At 48.5% G+C, this 19,800-nt stretch overlaps 1 protein-coding gene and 1 pseudogene across 7 annotated transcripts in view; one reads left to right on the top strand and one right to left on the bottom strand.

Annotated features, from left to right (window-relative positions):
* Window positions 1-15,934, bottom strand: part of MTMR14 (myotubularin related protein 14) — a 43,202-nt gene extending 27,268 nt beyond the window's left edge. For all 7 annotated transcript variants that reach the window (XM_060161269.1, XM_060161266.1, XM_060161264.1 and 4 more), the window contains exons 1-6: window positions 15,646-15,934; window positions 13,386-13,534; window positions 8,128-8,236; window positions 2,400-2,475; window positions 2,042-2,102; window positions 416-538 (exon numbers count right to left, since the gene is read on the bottom strand). In XM_060161269.1, the coding sequence (XP_060017252.1) occupies window positions 416-538; window positions 2,042-2,102; window positions 2,400-2,475; window positions 8,128-8,236; window positions 13,386-13,534; window positions 15,646-15,801 (674 nt within the window). In that variant the 5' untranslated portion in view covers window positions 15,802-15,934. The remainder of the gene's footprint in view (window positions 1-415; window positions 539-2,041; window positions 2,103-2,399; window positions 2,476-8,127; window positions 8,237-13,385; window positions 13,535-15,645) is intronic.
* Window positions 15,935-18,518: 2,584 nt separating this feature from the next.
* On the top strand, window positions 18,519-19,650 carry LOC132527831 (aldo-keto reductase family 1 member A1-like; annotated as a pseudogene).
* Window positions 19,651-19,800: the final 150 nt, after the last annotated feature.

Consider the following 19,800-nt stretch of genomic DNA (forward strand, 5'->3'; position numbering starts at 1 on the left):
CACCCTAACCCAGGTTCCATTTGTTTCTAATTTTGCCTTATTGTAAGAAGATTTGTTCCACACAGGACATAAAAATTGAGTAAATATTGATTTTTTTCGATCCACTTTAGAAGAGACTCTAATCTACCAGAGATGGCGCAGCGGCAGCAGAGCACACGTTAGAGACCCACGGCTCCCTTGGTGCTCTCCGCACCACCCCAGAGAAAGTGACTTAACCTCTCCGGCTTCAGTTTCTCCCCTCCAAGAGGGAGACACTAGAACCTCCTTGCAAGGAGGGCTGTGTGAGGATACAGGGAGAGGATGCACGAAGCCTGGCACGCAGTGTGCCCTTGTAACTGCTCTGTGCCATCTCCGACCCCACGAGCCTGTGAGCACACGGCCTCCACCCACTTCGCAGGGGGTGCCCTGCACTCACTTCATGCCAAACTTCACCTTCTTGTTCTCCACCATCAGGTCACAGATGTATTTCACTGACAGGTACCGGAGCAGCTTGATGTCATACCCTCTGACCTTATCAAAAAGATGCGTGTCGGAACTTCTGAAACAAAGAGCCAGAGGGAGAAGGTGCACAGCACATTCATCCACAAAAGTCTGGGGCGTGAGGGGCGCGTTCAAGGAAGTCTAGTTTCTACAGAAGAATTTCTGATTCTCTTCTCCAGAAGACAGAGGGAGGGCCAAGAGAGGACAACCGCTCCCAGGGAAGGTGACTTTCTAAGTGATTATCCCGCTCTCTGGGACGCATTTCAAAGAGGAGCGATCTGCACCTGGGGCGGAAAAGGGATTTTTGGCGCTGCTTGACGTGAAGCCAGAAGACTCAAGATAATCTCTGAGCTCTAAAAAGCAGCAGGCTAGTGGCTGATAGAGTCTTTGAGCCTCCATTAGAGTTTATCTCTCTCCACCGCCCTCCCTTTCCCCATTTAAGACCGTTTTTAGCCATATGACTTGCTCAAAATGTAACAGATTGAAACTTTCACTGGGAGATGGACTTTTTAGAGCTATGTTATCAACCGATTGTGAAATATTAGCAAGTGAATTCCCTCTGCTTAGAAGGCCGCTGAAGCAAGGAGAAAGATAAAATTTTCCTAATCTCCAGGCTGCCTTTTGATCAGTCATACAGATAAAGGCAAAAGCAGAACGAATAAAGTCACCATTAATTTTTTTTGTAATGCCCACTGCTTTGCTGTCCCCAGCGGACTCCTCACCAAGAACAGTGTGCACTGTGGAAGATGGCCTGGCTGGGGCAGAGGTCGTTTGATCCCGGGGGAAGAGCCAAACATTCTTGAGCACAAGCCAGAGCCACTGCTCTTGGAACTAACGGGCAGAAGCCAGGCACAGCGAGATGCCTTTTCATGCACCGAGCCATGATTTTGGGCGGCTGATCTGACCAGGGTGCTGGTGTGCATTCCAGAGACACCCGACACCAGTTAAAGACTTTCCATGTGGTACAGACCATGCAAAGGAGCTTTTCCAAAATAACCATTACTGCCGTTTTCTAAAAATATTTGGAAAGGAGGTAGGAAGAGTGGGAGCCAGCCCCCTCCTTCCCTTTAAGGGAGCCTAAAACATTCCTCTGTAGCAAGCGCCTTATGGCACCTATCACACAGCTGTGGAGCTCCTAGTGCCCACACCTCTCACGTGGGGACCACAGTCCTTGCTTGCCCTGTGCCTCGGGCCGGGTGTGCTGTGCATCACCTGGTAGGCCAGACGTCACACCCTGGAAACCGTGGGGCTTGAAGACACACAGATGTCTGGCCTGTGTTTTGGGCCTGGGGTGCCAGGAACCCCAGGGTTGGGGCACTCGCTCTGCAGTCCTGGCGAGCACAGACTGCTCAGGTAGTCCATAAAGTCAGCTTCGGGTGAAGCTACAGGGTGGACTTCAACAACCCTGTTGCAGGGGCGCGGGCCTGGCAGCAGGAGGAAGGGAGCCAATCCACTCACCTGGACCACTGATGAGGTCATGACCGTCAGTAGGAAAATGGCCACCACCGCTCAGACGCCTGCCCCCAACCCAAGCCCAGACCCATAACCACCTGGCACTGACCGAAGCGCACAGTCCTCCTCCGTGACATCCTCTGCATCTGCCCAGGCGTCGTCTGCACCCCCTGTGGGAGAAACCTGCGGTCAGCACCGAGGCCAAGGCAGGGGCTCCACCCAGGGGCTTCCTGACCAGTCTCCCCCCGCTACACCCTAAGGACCACACTCCTGCCTCTCTCAGCATCCGAAGCCCCACATGCCTGGCAGTGTTCGTCACCCCCAGCATCTCCTCAGGTGACGAAAGGAGGGCCCTTGCCCATCCCCCAGCTTGCTGCCCCTCCACCTACACCACTGCAGCCCTAGGTGGCTATTCTCCACCACTGGCTTCCTGTTCTTAGTCAAAGACGGTGCAGCTCAACGCTCACCTGAGAAAATATAGTTGTAGCCAGTACGTCCATACAGCTCCCCCCATCCAGCCAGCGTTGCCGACCTGCAAATATGCTGGGAGAGAAACCGCATTTTCAGGGTCAGGTGGTTTTCTGGAGTTTTTTGGTTTGGTTTTTCCCAGGCTTTCTTGAGATATAATTGACATATGACATTGTGTAAGTTTAAGGTGTACAACACACTGATCTGATACGCTTACTTATTGCAAAATCATTACCATCGTAGCGTTAGCTAACACCTGCATCATGTCACATAATCACCACTTCTTTTTTTGCGGTGAAAACATTTAAGATCATCTCTCTGTGCAACTTTCATGTATCTAATACAGTATTATTAACTATAATCACCATGCTGTACATTAGATCCACAGAACTTACTCATCTTACAACTGGAAGTTTGTACCCTCTGACCAACAGTCAGGTGGTTTTCTGAAGTGCACACAGTGGGGGGAACCCCTGGGGACCCTCCAGGCCAGGAAAATGGGTGCAGGAGCACTGCCCAAAGTCTTCACAGCAGTCACTCCGAAGTATGCCTAGAATTTAACCTGCAGCCTCTGTCAAGAGGTTCTCTCTCCCAAATGAGAGGCACCAGAGTGTCACTAACAGTAATGGGTAGATTCAGTGGTCGTCACGCATGTACTTGGGTAAGATCTGGCGGTTATCACATGTGTTTATGAGTACAGGACTGAAACAAGTACACCACCTTCCCACTGGATTTACACAAGCCCATGAGAGAGATGTCGCAGGCGGCAGGCACTGTTGCTGCTTCACAGATGAAAAGACGAGGGATGGGCGCAGGGAGGTGAAGTGATGCCTAAGGTACCACAGAGGGGGTTGAGCTGGGACCTGATCGAGCCCACCTCCCTCCGGAGCCTGCGAGCTGACCGTCACTGGAACTGCTTAGCACAGTGGAGGGCAACCTTTGCAGCAGGAGGGCCAATTAAGGGAGAAATGTTCGGGTTTTTTTTTTTTTTTTAAAGAAATTTTATCTTCTCTCTCCTCTGTATCAAGGAAGCGTAGTGGCTTTAACTGTGCTTAACTATCCTTTTACTCTTTCCTCATCACTGAAGGAGCATTTCAAGAGCTAGAATTCTAGAAACCAGGCAATGGGCATGAACTTCATTATTTAACTTTAAGGCTGAATCTTTATAAATTGTGTTTGATGAGATGCAGGAGGAATGAGAGGAGGTATCTGGTGACCCCACGGTCCAATTACAGGCTGAGGGAGGCTGTGAGGGTGGCTGGGAGGTTACACTAGGCAGGGGGAAGGCATTTCTGAACGGGTCACGCAGCCTGGTGGTGTAAGGAGGGTCCCTGGAAAACTGCAGAATACTGCCCAAGGGGTCTTCTTCTCCACTTGTAAGACGGGGAAAGAAACGGTTTTGCTGCTAGGAAAGGGGTGTGGTGGGAACTGGCAGGTCATCACCCGGCTTTCCGAGGCAGTGGCAGCCTGGGGCAGGGGGCAGGTGATAGAAAGGCAACCTGCTACAACCCGGGCGGGGTGGGGTGATTTTCCAGTGCCGGGGGCAAGAATGCAATCGTGGGAGGGTTGTCCTGGAAGCCTATGAAGAAGGGCTCGGGCAGAGATTCCTGCTGGCCTGAGCAGGATGCACTCTGTGGGGGCTGCTTCATTTTTTCTGGGTCCAAAAGCATTTTGAAAATCTGATGAAAATGATAAACTGTCTCTGGATAAAAATGTACACACCAGAGTTTACCTACATCTCCAAGTCCATCCATGGACCCATCTCCAGCCCCCGATAAGAGGCCCTACTCTGAAGAGACCAACTCAGTAATTAGGAACTGCAGCAGGGAAATGTCAATCCTCAGGCTGAGGACCCCCCAAGGCTCTCATGGTAAGAAGGGAGGTCTGATTCCTGAAAGCAAGACAATGGGGGGTGCGTGGTTTGAGTTTGACTGGCACATGTTATCATGCCCACCCTCCCCCATCATCCAAGCTGCCGGCGCCAAATCTCAGTCTTCTTTGCATTACTCTGTTAAATCTTTTCAGAGCGGACACACACCCCTTCCTTCCTTAGCTGCTGAGCTCTGAGTTCTTTTCAAGGTTCAGATTCTTCTTTCTGCTCAGTTCTCCCATCTCTTTTCGACCCTGTCTTTTTGGTAACAGAGGCAGATACACCTGGCACAGAGGACTCATCAGATGGAGAAGAATGGGAGAGAGGGCCAGCTCCCCAAGTGAAGCACCAACCTCTGCAGGAAGGTCCCGAGCCGGCACCTGGGGGAAGCTGCACCCCAAGGCAGAGTCTAACACCTGACCTTGCTCCCTGGCCTCACGGCTCCAAAGCATAATCTGCCATTTCTGTACTTTAAGCTTCGCTCTTGACTGAAAAAGCAGGATGTACTCTGAATGCTCTCCACTTACCTAATTAGGAGTGGCCTCTAACTCTGCATGAGAAATACGGCTCTATAGGATATGCTAATGTAGTAACCAACTTTAGCACACGGAATAAAAGCAGCTGCCCTCTGCTCCCCATCTCTTTAAGGGAGGAAACAAAGAGAAAGATGACCTGTTCCGCTTTTAATTGCCTAAAACCCAGATACAGATGTTGGGGAAGAGAACGGCATGGGAGAATTGCTTACCCTTAAATGCTTGAACTTAGTTGTAAAAAATTTTTAATAATATATCTCATTTAATCCAATATATCCAAAATATTACTATGTCAACATATAATCACTTTAAAAATTATTCATGTTTTACATTTTTTGGACTAAGTCTTCAAAATCCAATATGTATTTTATACTCGCAGCACATCTCAACTAGGATACTTTATTTTCAGCATTTAAAGGGAAACGTAGTCCTGCCCCAAAATAAAGTTGTGTTTAACCAAAAAAAATCTACATTGCTTCAGCTATAAAATGGAAATTAATTGAAATGAAATACAATCAGACATTTAGTTCCTTGGCTGCCCCAGCCACACTGGACTGAATCTGGAGAGAAGCAGGAAGCGGGCACTTCTGAACATACCTCCCCCTCCCCAGCCCAGCAAGATGTGCTGGTAGCAAACACTGCTGTCACTGCACTGGCTAGGGCCTGCTGGGAGCCACATCTCTGAGGATGAGATCCCCACCTCACAACAGAAGACCCTCTCCTGCCCTTTGCCATCTCCCTCTCAGCTGCTAGTTCACAGGTCAACCTTCCCCACTCACTGAGCTCCACAGGGACAGGCCTGTCTTAGTCACTTGTCCCCCGAGAACCCAGCAGAGCCCACGACCACTTTAAAGAGCAGTGTCTTCCCACCTTCCCAGCTTGCACGTACAAGCTGGGTGGGCACTTGCTAGGCGCTGGGAGGACAGCAGCAAGACAAGGCCTCTGCCCTCAAAGGGATTACCGCTGAGAGGAGACAGCAGACTTGCAAACACAATAGGAATAAAACGTATATAAGGTGTTTGATCCCTGCTTGGGGAACTAAGACCCCACAAGCTGCACGGCATGGCCAAAAAAAAAGAGGATAATCCCTCCAACTCTTTGCCCTTCCTCTGAAGTGAGTTGCCTTGGGCTCTTTCTCCCAGGCCTGCTGCAATCTCACTGGACTAAGCCAGTCAATGTGGCACTTTCCCAAATGCATTCCGGAAAGTCCCTTCCTCAAGGTCTGCTGAGTGAGAAATAGCAGACCTGACTGCACTACACAGGTCCCTCTGCTTCAGGACTTCTCAGAGCCTTTCCTATGTCAGTGCACACTTACCGATGTACCTCTTGAATCTGGAGCTTGGGGGTCAGGCCAAATCTAGTAACGTGCTATCTCTCACCCTTGTTTGACAGGGAATGCTTTGCACAAGCACATCCTTAAATTACTATTCTGTGGAACACACTGTGGGAAGTACAGGTTTGAGTTTTCCTATGTACATTCTAGCAACAAGCACTATGCCCCACAGAGCAGTGTGTTATAGTCCAGTTATCTAAACCGGAGTTCCCAGAGCTTACAGCAACACGAAACTTTCCAAAGGGGAAGAGGGAATAAATAGCTTTAAGATGATCAATTTCTGGAACTTGACTTCCAGACATACTTTTCCCTAAAATCAACCTGTCCACGAAAGCCTGTGGTCAAGTCTCCTTTCCTATCCCCCCTTTCACATCCCCCCTTCTTCCATTTTACGAAAGAAAGTCACAAAGGGATGGAAACAAGCCCTGTGTCTCTCCTCCCCACTGCCCTGCCCCAGCCCTCACCTGCGCTGGGAGCCAGACTATAGTCCGACAGGCACCAAGACCACAGCGCATTCAGGTACATATTGGACAACTAGAATAGAGAGCCTAAGGGACTTCCCTGGCGGTCCAGTGGTTGAGACTTCACCTTCCAGTGCAGCAGGTGCAGGTTCGATCCCTGGTAAGGAACCTAAGATCCCACATGCCTGGCGGCCAAAAAACCAAAACATAGAACAGAAGCAATACTGTAACAAACTCAATAAAGATTAAAAAAAAAACAAAAACAAGAATAGAGAGGCTACACCCCTGCTTCCCTCCCCTGCTCCAGGCTCTCTGTTAGTCCGTTCCTTCTGGATTAATCTTTCTCAAAATGCTATTTGCATCTTGTACGTCCCTGCTCAGAAATCACAGTGGCTCTCCCAGCAAACCTAAACACGTTGGCCAGCAACCAGCCTCCTGCATTCAGTCCTTTCCATCCTCGGCTCCACCAAGTACCTTGCGCTCCCGTCAGGGAGTCTCTCGGACTTTGCGCACCTGGCTTCATGCTCCCCCAGCGCTGGCACCTGCCTGGAACACCCTCCCACCCTTCCTCCAAAGCTTGCTGCCTAGTCCCGCTCACTTAATGAGGCCATGTCTGTCAGTCCACACTGCTGCCCATCTAGGGTTTTTTTGTTTTAATTTTTGACCACACTGCACAGCATGCAGGATCTTAGTTCCCCAACCAGGAATCGAACCCACACCCCCTGAAGTGGAAGCACAGGATCTTAACCACTGGACCGCCAGGGAAGTCCCCAACTGCTGCCCGTCTTAAGTGGGTTCCTCTGACACCACACCATGTGGCCCTAAGCTGCAGTGTGGTAACTTGAGTGCGTTTTGCAGTTACGTTTAAACTCCAGCTCTCTAGTTGTGTAAACGTGGGGAAGTTATTTAACCACCCTGAGCCTTCGTTTCATCTGCAAAATGGGAATATCAAATACACCAAAGGATTATAAAAAGAGGTGAAATGAGACCATAGTGGGCAGCCAAATTAACAACAGTCACTAGAATATAAGCTTGATAAGGGTGCGGATTTTTGTGTACCTTATATGCTGATGTACCTTGAGGCCTGAACATGACACACATTCAATAAATACTTGGTAAATTATATGACTGAAAGAATGAACAAACAACAATGTACTTACTCGTCTGATCTAATCTATTCATAAACTTTTGATGTAGGCATGATTATTTTTCCCATTTTATAGAGGAAGAAACTGAGGCCTTGCACAGGCAGGAAGTAACAGAGCCGGGATCAGAACATAGGCAGTCTGGCTCCAGGACACAGGGTGGGGTCCTCTGCTGTGACTGTCCCTTTCCTAATTAGACTCACCTTCAAAAAAAGTTGTATCAGAATTGGTCTGTTTCTCTGGCCTGCTTCCCACCGCACCAGGCACCCAGTAATCACCCAAACTTGGCTGGCAAAAGCCAAGAACACAAGACTCTACACTTTGCATTAAGCCAGGTACCCCACGAGAGGGTCTCAGGGAGTGCGAGGCTAAGGTGTGGTCTTACCTTGCCCTTGAACAGGATCACTGGGCAGACAAAACGTCCTCTGCACCTGGCCGTCTTGCTGCGGTTGACGAGGTCCTGCAACTTGCTCACCTGTACGGTGCTCTGAAACCTAAAAACGGGCAAGAGAGGTAGGTCACTCTGCTTCTGCGTGAGTACTGTGTGCCCCATACTAGGGTTGTGTGTGTGTGAGTATTCATTCCAAATTTAATAAATGCTCAGATTCCTAAATTCTAGATCATGGACATTCTAAGCTTTTCAAGAAAAGAAAAAATGCTATATTATAGATACTAAAATGGAAGTCATCCTGATTTCAAAACCTTTAAGATTAAAAAAAAAAAAAGCTACTCTGAAGACATGGTATTTAAAATACAGAAACATATATAGCAAACTGAACGTTGATTATATCTAGGGGGTTCAGTATCTTACTCCAAAAGTAAGACAATACGTGTGCTGGGGACCCTCAGGAAATCATGGGGCCATTCTTGTCATCTTTCAGAGTGCAGGATAAGATGAAGGTTCACATTTCACACGGCTATGAGCCTCTGATACCTCCCCAACGTTCCAGCTACCTCTAACAGTCCAAAAAGCCAACAGGGGAGGGAATGCTGGAGCAAAGGTAGTGAAAGAGAAGCTATTTGTGGCCTTGAGAAGCACAGTAGTTAATGCACTGGGTTTAATAAGGGAGCTTCTAGAAGATGAAAAAAATACATTTAGAAATGAGCTTAAGCAACTCACACATATTAAATCAGGTCAAATCAGCTGACCCCTAAAATAAGGGTCTACTCTCATAGCTTCACCCATTGATCCTTTTTTTCTTTTCTTCTTTTAAAATTTCTTGGCCGTGCTGAAAGGCATGCAGAATCTTAGTTCCCTGACCAGGGTTTGAACCCGCGCCCCCTGCAGTGGAAGTGCAGAGTCTTAACCACGGGACCACCAGGGAAGTCCCCACCCGTAGTTTCTTAACAAAAGACTCCACAGCAGCCAGTCAGAGCTTCTGGTTGCAAGAGGAACAGGAGGCAGGAAAGTTCAAGAGTGGGAAGCTATCCCCGCCACGCAGAGTAATACAGAGTGACAGAAGAGAGGGGAGGGAAGACACTCAAGTGCCCTCCTTACAGGGGCTGAGCTTCCAGGCCGAGTCCAAGAGGGCGTTCATTCCTTCTACATCCCAGTCGTGCTAGCACTCCCGTGTCACTGCACAGCATGTGCACACAAATAATTGTCTCAGAATGAGTAAGTTCACCAACTCCTATACATCTGTGGTACCCTTTTAAGCATATCTGGATGCTGCTGGCACCAATAAAAATATAGTCTTTTAAAAACACTGCTGATTTCTTAGTAGCCTTCATAGATATATTCTCAAACCAGTTACTAATAAAATAACTACTATCAAGTGAAGATGTGAAATTGAAGTTAAACAGCGGTCTTCAAATAAAAACCTGGACCAAGAGTTTGGTGATCATGGAAAGAGAACAGGGGATAAAATAAGAGGACTTATACTTCCTATGGTGTATTTTTCTGTAAGGTCTGATTTAAGATTTTTTTTCATTTTTATTAGACATTTTGTTTTAAATCACAGAATTATTACATCCTTACCATAACCAATTCAAACAACAAAGAAGTGACTACATGTTATTTTTATGATCAAGATTTTTTTCCTTTTTTTGATGGAAGGTGGAAGGCTGGGGTGCCTCTTCAAGGTGCCCGTAGGATGGCACAGGCCAACCAGCCAGGTCCTAGAAAAAACATGGCTCACTGAAAACTAAGTTCTGCCACCTTCCCCTCACTCAGGTTCTCTATGAAATAAAAAGGCACCTCAGGGTTTCCCTGGTGGCACAGTGGTTAAGAATCCGCCTGCCAATGCAGGGCACACAGGTTAGAGCCCTGGTCCGGGAAGATCCCACGTGCCGCGGAGCAACTAAGCCCGTGTGCCACAACTACTGAGCCCACATGCCACAACTACTGAGTCCATGCACCTAGGGACCATGCTCCGCAACAAGAGAAGCCACCGCAATGAGAAGCCCATGCACAGGAACAAAGACCCAATGCAGCCAAAACGTTAAAAAAAAAAAAAGGCACCTCAGAATGAAGCAATGGCCTAATTAAACTCAGATGCCAAGATAATATAAAACTGAGCACACACAGTACTGCTCACAGTAGTCTCCCTCCCACCTTTTGGTGGCCTCCGTCCATTTGCACAGATGTGGTCAGCACCATCTGTTTTAACTGACTCTCACGGAGCTCACTCCAGCAGCTCTAAAAGCCTTGAAACTGCATATGATTCTCCCAGGCTGAATCCTTCCATTCAGTAAACTCTCCACAAAACTGAGGGAGAGAATATGCCAGCATTTCCCTCTTAGAGGCTCTGGGCAGTCTTATCATGTGAAGGAAGGCACCTTTTTCTTGTTAGGCTAGCTGGTGCTTTATTTTCCTGGGTCCCCTACTCAAAGAACCAATTCAGTTTCTGTTCTCAGTGGTTCCTGTTTTTATTTTTATCTCTTGGCCTCAGAATCTTTCCCTTACTGTGCTAAGCACTGGGCTGTGTCAGGCACCTGATACTCATATTTGAATGAATGAAAGTGAGCTTGTGTATTTATGTCTGTCTTGTGGGACTGAGCCCTTAACCTGTGGGATCTAATGTTATCTGTAAAACACAAGGCTGGCGTCTGAAAGTTGGTGGAATGGGAGAACAACCCCCCCCCACCCTACGCTCACACACGAGTTGGAATTAGCAAGTGCAGAACTTTAACCACTGTCTCCCAATGCTTCACCTGTATTTGCCCTAATTCTGGCCTTTGTTACACTGTCATTGCTCATTGATTGGTCTGTGTTACCCACCAGATCTAAAGGTAGGGACTTCATCTCTCTGGTAGGGCCTGCAACTAGACCCCTGGGGTCTGCCTCATGGCAGCAGTTTGCCTCGTTGACAAACTCATGTCTTCGTCGTTCAGAGATCCCCATCCAGGCTTCTAGTCCCAGATACGGGCTCAACTGGGGAGGTGGGTTAAGAGGACCAAACCACTTCCCGAATCCAGTTCTACCCTGTGTAACTCAGTCTAATTAGTGTCATATTAACACCAAGTCCAGGCATGTGTAAAGAAGCAAAAAGTTCTACTTCTTCCCACCTGAACATGCACATACTCCCTTCTCTTTAACAGGCATCACCCACTCAGTATCACTTCGAGGCCTTGCAAGAAGTGAAAAGTAAAAACAAAGTCCACGGGACTTCCCTGGTGGCGGAGTGGGTAAGACTCCATGCTCCCAACGCAGGGGGCCTGGGTTCGATCCCTGGTCAGTGAACTAGATCCCACATGCGTGCCACAACTAAGGAGCTCGCCTGCCGCAACTAAGGAGCCCACGTGCCGCGACTAAGACCCGGCACAACTAAATAATAAATAAAAACAAACAGGGCTGCCCTGGTGGCGCAGTGGTTGAGAGTCCGCCTGCCGATGCAGGGGACACGGGTTCGTGCCCCAGTCCGGGAAGATCCCACATGCCGCGGAGCGGCTGGGCCCGTGAGCCATGGCCGCTGAGCCCGTGAGCCATGGCTGCTGAGCCTGTGCGTCTGGAGCCTGTGCTCCGCAACGGGAGAGGCCACAACAGTGAGAGGCCCGCGTACCGCCAAAAAAACAAAAAACAAACAAACAAACAAAAACAAACTCCACAACTCCTCTAGGGTTAGGGATATACTGCAGTGGCCCTAGCCTGGGCGGCTAGACCCCGCTAGGCAAGATGGGAGTGCCATGGTGGTGACAGAAAGAAGAGGCAGTCATACAAGTGCTCTGATCTACATTCAATTCCTTTTCCCAATACATTCTTTTTTCTCAGTGCACCCCACCACGACCTCATTACAGGGCACACTTATAGATCTCCCATTTTACTCCTCCGCTTGAAAGGCTTCTCTGGCTCCCTGCGGTTCCCAGGCTATAGCAAAGGTGAGACTCATCTAGGGAGCTCTCTGAGGCACAGATTCTGGAAACTGTGATTCAGGGACCCTGAAATCTGTGATTTCACTGACTGCTCAGGGGGTACTAGCCCAATAACCACTAACACCCACAAGTCCACATGCCTGATGATCAAGACCATATACAAGCTGGTCTCTAACAAAGGACATTTCAGGGACACCCCTACTCATCCTTCCAAATCCAGCTGAAAGGTCTCCCGAAACACACACCAGGCAGAATCCACCCGTTCTCCCCAGTTCGTCTACAGCAGTGCTTCTCAAACCTCCATGTGCGTACGAATCACTGAGCCATCTTGTTATGCTGTGATTTTGATTCAGTGGCTCTGGAGTCCAAGACTCAGAATCTCTAGCCGTTCCTGGGTGCGCTGATGGGCGCACTGTGAGCAGTGATGGCCCGCTGCACTTTGCAGCACGACTCTACCATAGCACTCATCATCACAGTGCTTCCACGGGGCCAGGCTTTCATGGATATTGTTGGCAACAGCTTCTGGAATTCCCTTAAAATCAACAGCAAGCAGGGCGCCTAGGGGAACAAACTTTGAGATCAACAGAAAGCACTTCCTAGAGCATCAGTGATTATTTATCAGTGTCAAACAACTGCTACCATTTACTGACTGCCTATGGGCTGCATCCTGTGCTGGGTGCTCTGTGTCTGCTCTGGTGTGAACTGTTACCACACGCAAAGCACTCGGGCCTTGGGAGGCCCTCAATAAATGGTAGCTCTTATTTCTAATTCTTACAGCACACACGTCAGGCTTGGAATAACCCTGTTTATCGGCAGGAACTGCAAAAGCCACTTTTCTAAATAGAGGTAGAAACTGATGAGGAAACTAAGAGACAAAGAGGTTCAGTACCTTGCCCAAGTTAGTTACACAGCCAGCAAGCAGGGCAGCCAGCACGTACGCTGACCTCAGGCTCTTAATCTCTACATACGGTAAGTGCCCTTCCACATGTTGACAAAGCATACCTCCCACTTGCTCTCTTAAAAAAAAAGAAAAAAACAGAACAGAAAACACTGAGGTTCAGAGAGGTGAGCTGTGAAGTCAGCTGTCTCAGGACAATGAGCTATAGGGTAGGAGTAAAACAGGAGGCCAGGGCTGTGACTCCCAACCCCTCCTTCTATGCTGTGCTACTCTGCCAATCTAAGATGTGAAACCCTGAAGAAAACAAAGATGCCAATGAGGCTTGACACCTGGGGAAAGTGAGCCTGCCCCACCCAGCTGCAGACTTTCCTAACCCCGGGGATGAGCTGTCAAGGCCTTCCCAGATGGGCACGCTTTGGTTACATGATGCTCACGTGTCTTTCTCCTTCTCAGAACTCTCATACTCCAGGAACACGATGTGCTGGGGGTAGTGGCCGCAGATATCCCCATTCACATTTTGGATCACGCTGTAACAGTAGTCTCGGCCAAACAGCTCCAGACACCTCTTCTCAATGCGCTCAACCTGCACAGAGGAGGAGATCTGAGCATAAAGAAGATTCTGGCGTTCTGAGAATTAGGCAGTTCCTGACCTGGAGAGGTCTCTGGGAATGACAATGTGCCTCTGTGATTATAATTCAATACCAGGAAAAGACATCTTGCTAGATCACAGATCCTAAACGTGTGGTTCATGAACCCACATGGTAAACTCCGGGAGAGACTCTGAACCCCTCAATGTAGTGGTGAAACTGTGTATGATAAGCATTTGAAGAGAGGTTGACATCTTTCATTAGATTCTCAAAGGGGTCCACAATCCATAAAATATTAAGAACCCCTGCTCTAAGTTACTTTATTTTATTTTTAATTATTTATTTATTTTTATTTTTGGCTGCATTGGGTCTTTGCTGGAGCACACGGGCTTTCTCTAGCTGCGGCGAGCAGGGGCTATTCTTTGTTGCAGTGCGCGGGCTTCTCATTGCGGTGGCTGCTCTTGTTGCACAGCATGGGCTTCAGTAGTTGTGGCTCGCGGGCTCTAGAGTGCAGGCTCAGTAGTTGTGGCGCACGGGCTTAGTTGCTCCACGGCACGTGGGATCTTCCCGGACCAGGGCTCGAACCCCTGTCCCCTGCATTGGCAGGCAGATTCTTAACCACTGCGCCACCAGGGAAGTCCCTCTCTAGGTTACTTTAACCGGCACTAATCCATTATCTTCCTTTGGCTCCAGATTCTTCCCCATTCTCCAGCCACAGACCAGTACCTAGAAGCTCTAGTTAGTGTAATGAGTAAAAGATGCAGACAAAGCTGTCTCCTTACACGCAATTTGCTTATGAAATAGAAGGAACACCTCCCTTAAAATTGCTCTTGTTTTGCTCAGTTCAGGGAAAGACCCACCAGAAGAACGACATAAAACCTGTAACATCTCAACAAGTCTGCAAAAGATCAGAAGTTTAGGACCAGGTGGAGTGAGTCAAGTATAACTTTTTACAACCCCAATCTTCAGGGGTGTGTAAGAAGGTAGGGGGGCCCAGCAAAACTGACCCTCTAGCCACCCAAAAGACCAACGTGGAGGGAAAAACTCACAAGAAACAGAAATCCTCAAATTTCAAGGGGCATGAGTATCATTAAGAAGCCTATTAGAAAATACAAATTCCAGATTCCCACGCTCAGAAATTCTAACTCAGTAGGACTGGGTGGGATCAAGGAACCTTTATTTTTAACAAACACCCCAGATGATGCTGAAACAGGTGGTCCTCAGGCTAAGCTCTGAAAAATACTCGGTCATTTGGAGAGTGGGGGAGACCCATCATTACTGAAGTCTTCCCTGCATTACTTCAGACTAGCAGATGCCAAGTTCAGTAAGTCCTAGCATAGGTAACCCCTGGAGCCAAACCAGAGTTTCACGGCCTGGGAGGGAACAGAATTCCATTGGAAAACCTGATGCTAAACCTGCCAAAACCACGTGGGGGATGAAAGATGGCAGGGTCGGCAAGATTCCCATCAGACTGTCAGGCAATGCCTAAGATGGGAATGGCCTGACCAGACTGGAAGCCTTCCAGGTCTGGCAACAAGGAGCCTGAAGGGAATCCCAAAAGTAGAAAAAAAGAGAAACTAAGACTTGCTTTTGACAAAGGAACAGAGGGAGTATGTGTTGCCTTCCTGCTTTATGGGGGAAGGAAAGGGATGGGCCTAATTCTAAAGTCATGCTGAGACTATACAAGGGAGCAACACACTCAGTTTATCTCTTGGCTCCATTCTGCCCCACCCCTCCAGCCCCTTCACTCTGATCTCTGACCTGGATAAATCCTCTACACTTCAAAAAATCTAGACATGAGGGTTTTTGTCCCCATACCTAACGCATGGGAATAACCCTCCTCAGCGCCTCTTCTCTAATCTCTGAACAAGGCCACTCAGCGCTAATCTCTGACCTCCACACCCTTTTGTCTCAAACCAAAACGTCGTCCTTCCTTGGCTTGGCTCGTTCTGAGCCCAGTTCCTCCTTTTCGGTTTTTAAACCCAACCCTTACTCTCCGGGTCCAGACACTGGGCACTTCCCTCTCTCTCTGTCCTATGACCCCTGACCTCAGCAACGTCGCAAACCAGGGACCTTCTCTTTCTGCTCATCGCGCCTCCGGACTCACCTTAGAGCCTCCCGTCCCGCTGCAGTCCTTGGCCCTGTACTGAGTCCGGGAGAACTCCTCCAGCAGCTCCCCGAGCCCCGGCTCCTGCGGCTGTGGGGTGCCTGAAGAAGCCGAGGACCCCGCCGAGGCGGCGGCGGCTGCCCGAGCGCCGGCCATGGCCCAGCCCCGCGTCCCTATCAGCGCCCTGCGTCGCCCTCAGCGCGGGCCAGCCCGGCCCATGGCACCTGGAGGCACCGACTCCGAGCCCTGAACCTCCGGAGCCGCCTCAGCCGCCTCCTTCGCTTTCCACTTCCGGCCCCGCCCCACCCAGCCGGATGTTTACTCCAGAGCTGGCCAGTCGGAGCCCAGGACTCGCGCCCTGCCCCACGATTACCTGCCCACTCCCGACGCGGAGCGGTCCAAGTGGTCTCCGGAGAGGGGACCGCGGCCGCTCTCAGAAACCTCGTGCTCCGCCCCACCGGGTTTCCCCTGGGAAGCCAGGCTAAACCATTGGGGCTGCGGGGGGGTACAGCGCGGGACTAGGAGGAAGGAACCACGGGAAAGAACCAGCCGAAGAGTGGAATAAACCATTATTAACAGGGAGAGGAGGCGGGAACTCTCGGAGGCACCTAATTAGTGTTGGCAACCATAGTAATGACAATAAGTAATAATAAAACAGCATTTCGTAAGGCACTTTGCTTGCGTTGCTGCTTACAGCCGTCCCTCTGATTATAGTGCTGCAATAGTCAACCCGCTTTATTGAAGTAACCGCGGGTCATGACTGGCTCGAAATTCTGTAAGTAGAAAGCCCCATGTTATTTTTCTTTTTTTCTTAATGGAGTATGTCAAACATTCACAGAAATGGAGACAATAGTATAATGAACCCTCATGTGTCCATTAGCTTGTTTCAATAATCATCAACATACACCAATCTATCTTGTTTCATCAATCTTTGCCCCATCCAATAGTATTATTTTAAAGCACATCTCATTATTTAACCTGTGAATACTTCAGTATTAATCTTCTAACAGATTAGTACTGTTAAAAAATGATTAAGGAAGAGAATTTAGGTGTTAAACATACTTTAACACTTCATGAAGCCACCACTGTTTGTTCCCAAGGGTCCAAAGAACTGCAACATGGGACTGAAGGCAGGACACTTTTATAGGATAAAGAATAAGGAACAAGGAAGAAATGGGAATTCCCTGGCGGTCCATTGGTTAGGACTCCTCTGCACTTTCACTGCTGAGGACCTAGGTTCAGTCCCTGGTCAGGGAACTAAGATCCCTGCAAGCCACCTGGCGGCCAAAAAAAACGAACATGGAAGAGAAAAATAGAAAATGAATAAAGAACAAGAAAGTAATTATAAAGCCCAGAGTTTGGGGATTGGCTGACTAGATATACTGTGTTTCTGGTCAAGCAGAACATTTACAGAGATACCAAAGTTACTAAGTTTTGCTCTCTTGCTGTGGCACTCTGGGCAGGAGTGTCTCCATCTTTGGCCTAGAAATTTATTTCAGTAATTCTCCCTTTTCTCATCCTCTTGACCATTCAAGAGGTTTGGTCAAAAATATCAGTACTAACATGACCCTCAGTCACCATTGCCTCTTCTGCTCTCAGTGTAGCATTCACAAGAGGTGATGTCAGGCTTGTATTCTTGGCCCTGGTTCCATTCTTCTGTTCTCTTTTGTCACTTCAGTCAGAGAGAGACCATGTGTTGGCTGGTCAGTGGCTGCCCACATGCCTTTAAAACTTTTGAGAGAACCCAGCTTATCAGGGAGACAGTAATAATTACTAGCAACAAAACAATGTCCATGGTTTGGAGAGTACTCCTGAGCCAGGGTCCCCATGATCCAAACCAGCTAGAAAACTGGGGACACTGCTTTAAGCCAGTTAGCCTGTTTATGTATTTCGCGTAACTATGTCTCCCCACCCCAGAAATGTTTATGCAGTGCGCTTGTTCCGTTGAAATCGAGGTGTTATAAATCAGGGAGAAGTTTGTGACGGGAAGAAAGAACTACAGGATAGCCAGCGTCCAAGCTTTACCAAGCGTTACCTTTCTCTGCAATGGTCTGAGGTAGGTGAACAGTTATCTTTCCAGGCTAGAGCAAGCCAAAAGGTGGAGAAGAGAACAATAAAGACCTTCATGATGTAAGAATTAGGAAAAGGATGGTCAGAGAAGGAAGGAAGAATGGAAGGAAATGCTCTTAATCTGACTTCTTGGGAGGAAACAGTCTACCTCACTGTTGCCTAGTTCTCTTCCTAGTCAATTGGATTTTGAGGTCTTTGGCATTTAAACAGGGCCAGATGTCAGGTGGGGTCTTCTTCAGTTGTGAAACATGTACCCAAATTTTTTAATTTGTTTGTTTGTGTTAAATTTGGCTCTTTTATTTTGCTATATATTTTTATTTATTTATTTATTTATTTATTTATTTGGCTGTGCCGGGTCTCCGTTGTGGCACATGGGATCTTTGCTGTTGCGTGCAGGATCTTCGTTGCAGTATGCAGTATCTTCTAGTTGCAGCATGCGAACTCCTAGTTGTGGAATGTGGGATCTAGTTCCCGGACCAGGGATCGAACCTGGGCCCCCTGCAATGGGAGCACATAGTCGTAGACCCTGGACCACAAGGGAAGTCCCTGTACCCACATTTTCACACCTTGTAATTCGACACTGATATTAGTGGTCAAGAACACTTGGCAGGGTCCTTTCCAGGAATCTCACTTTTGCAAAAGCATCAAAGTAAAACAATAATTGTCTGTAAATGACAACGAACTTTAAAATGCCCATGGTTGGAGATCTGATGAGACTTCATTATAATGGAAATTGACAAGGAAATTTGGTTATTTCTGTGACACCCAACATTTTTAAGACAATAACTAGGAATCTGGGAAGCTGAGGCCCATTGGGTAGCTAGCAGGGCACAGGACTGAGCTGAAAAGCCATACTTCCCTGTTAACATCTTGTGCTCGTGCCGAGGGGGCAATGGTGGCTTCCTGTATCCTCCTGCACACTGGACGAAGATGTCCCTGATTGGACTGGGCACCTGGAAGAGCGAGCCTGGCCAGGTAAAAGCAGTTATTAAGTATGTCTTGAGTATAGGCTACCGCCACATTGACTGTGCTATCTACGACAACGAGACTGAGATTGGGGAAGCCCTGAAGGAGGATGCGGGACCTGGCAAGTTGGTGCCTCAGGAGGAGCTGTTTGTGACTTCCAAGCTGTGGAACACGAATCACCACCCTGAGGGTGTGGAGCCTGACCTCTGGAAGACACTCGCTGACCCCCAGCTGGAGTATTTGGACCTGTACCTGATGCACTGGCCTTATGCCTTTGAGCGGGAGACAACCCCTTTCCTAAGAATGCTGATGGGACTATACGCTATGACTCCACCCACTACAAGGAGACTTGGAAGGCTCTGGAGGCACCGGTGGCTAAGGGGTTGGTGAGGGCACTGGGCCTGTCCAACTTCAGCAGTCAGCAGATCAATGATGTGCTCAGTGTGGCCTCGGTGCGCCCAGCTGTCCTGCAGGTGGAATGCCACCCATACCTGGCTCAGAATGAGCTGATTGCCCACTGCCAAGCACGCGGCCTGGAGGTGACTGCTTATAGCCCTCTGGGCTCCTCTGAGCATGCTTGGCGTGATCCTGATGAGCCTGTCCTGCTTGAGGAGCCAGTGGTCCTGGCACTGGCTGAAAATCATGGCCGGTCTCCAGCTCAGATCTTGCTCAGGTGGCAGGTCCAGCAGAAAGTGAGCTGCATCCCCAAGAGTGTCACACCTTCCCATATCCTTCAGAACATCCAGGTGTTTGACTTCACCTTTAGCGTGGAGGAGATGAAGCAGCTGGATGCCCTGAATAAAAATTTGCTATTCATCATGCCCATGCTTACGGTGGATGGGAAGAGGGTCCCGAGAGATGCAGGTCACCCCCTTCAATGACCCATATTGAGACCACAGCTTCCTGGCTTCCTTTTCATCTCTCCAGCTATAACGTCCTGCCATCCCCAGAAAGGAGTTAATAAAGCCATTGGAGTATCCATCCAAAAAAAAAAAAAAAAAAAAAGACGGTAACTAGGATTATAACTTGTAACATTATACCATGCATATCAGATTTTTAGGAATTTTATATAAGTTCTGGAACACTTATGTTAATAACATACCCACACAAAGATAAGCT

The sequence above is a fragment of the Lagenorhynchus albirostris genome, chromosome 10 (assembly GCF_949774975.1).
Source record: "Lagenorhynchus albirostris chromosome 10, mLagAlb1.1, whole genome shotgun sequence".
Classification (NCBI taxonomy): Eukaryota; Metazoa; Chordata; class Mammalia; order Artiodactyla; family Delphinidae; genus Lagenorhynchus; species Lagenorhynchus albirostris.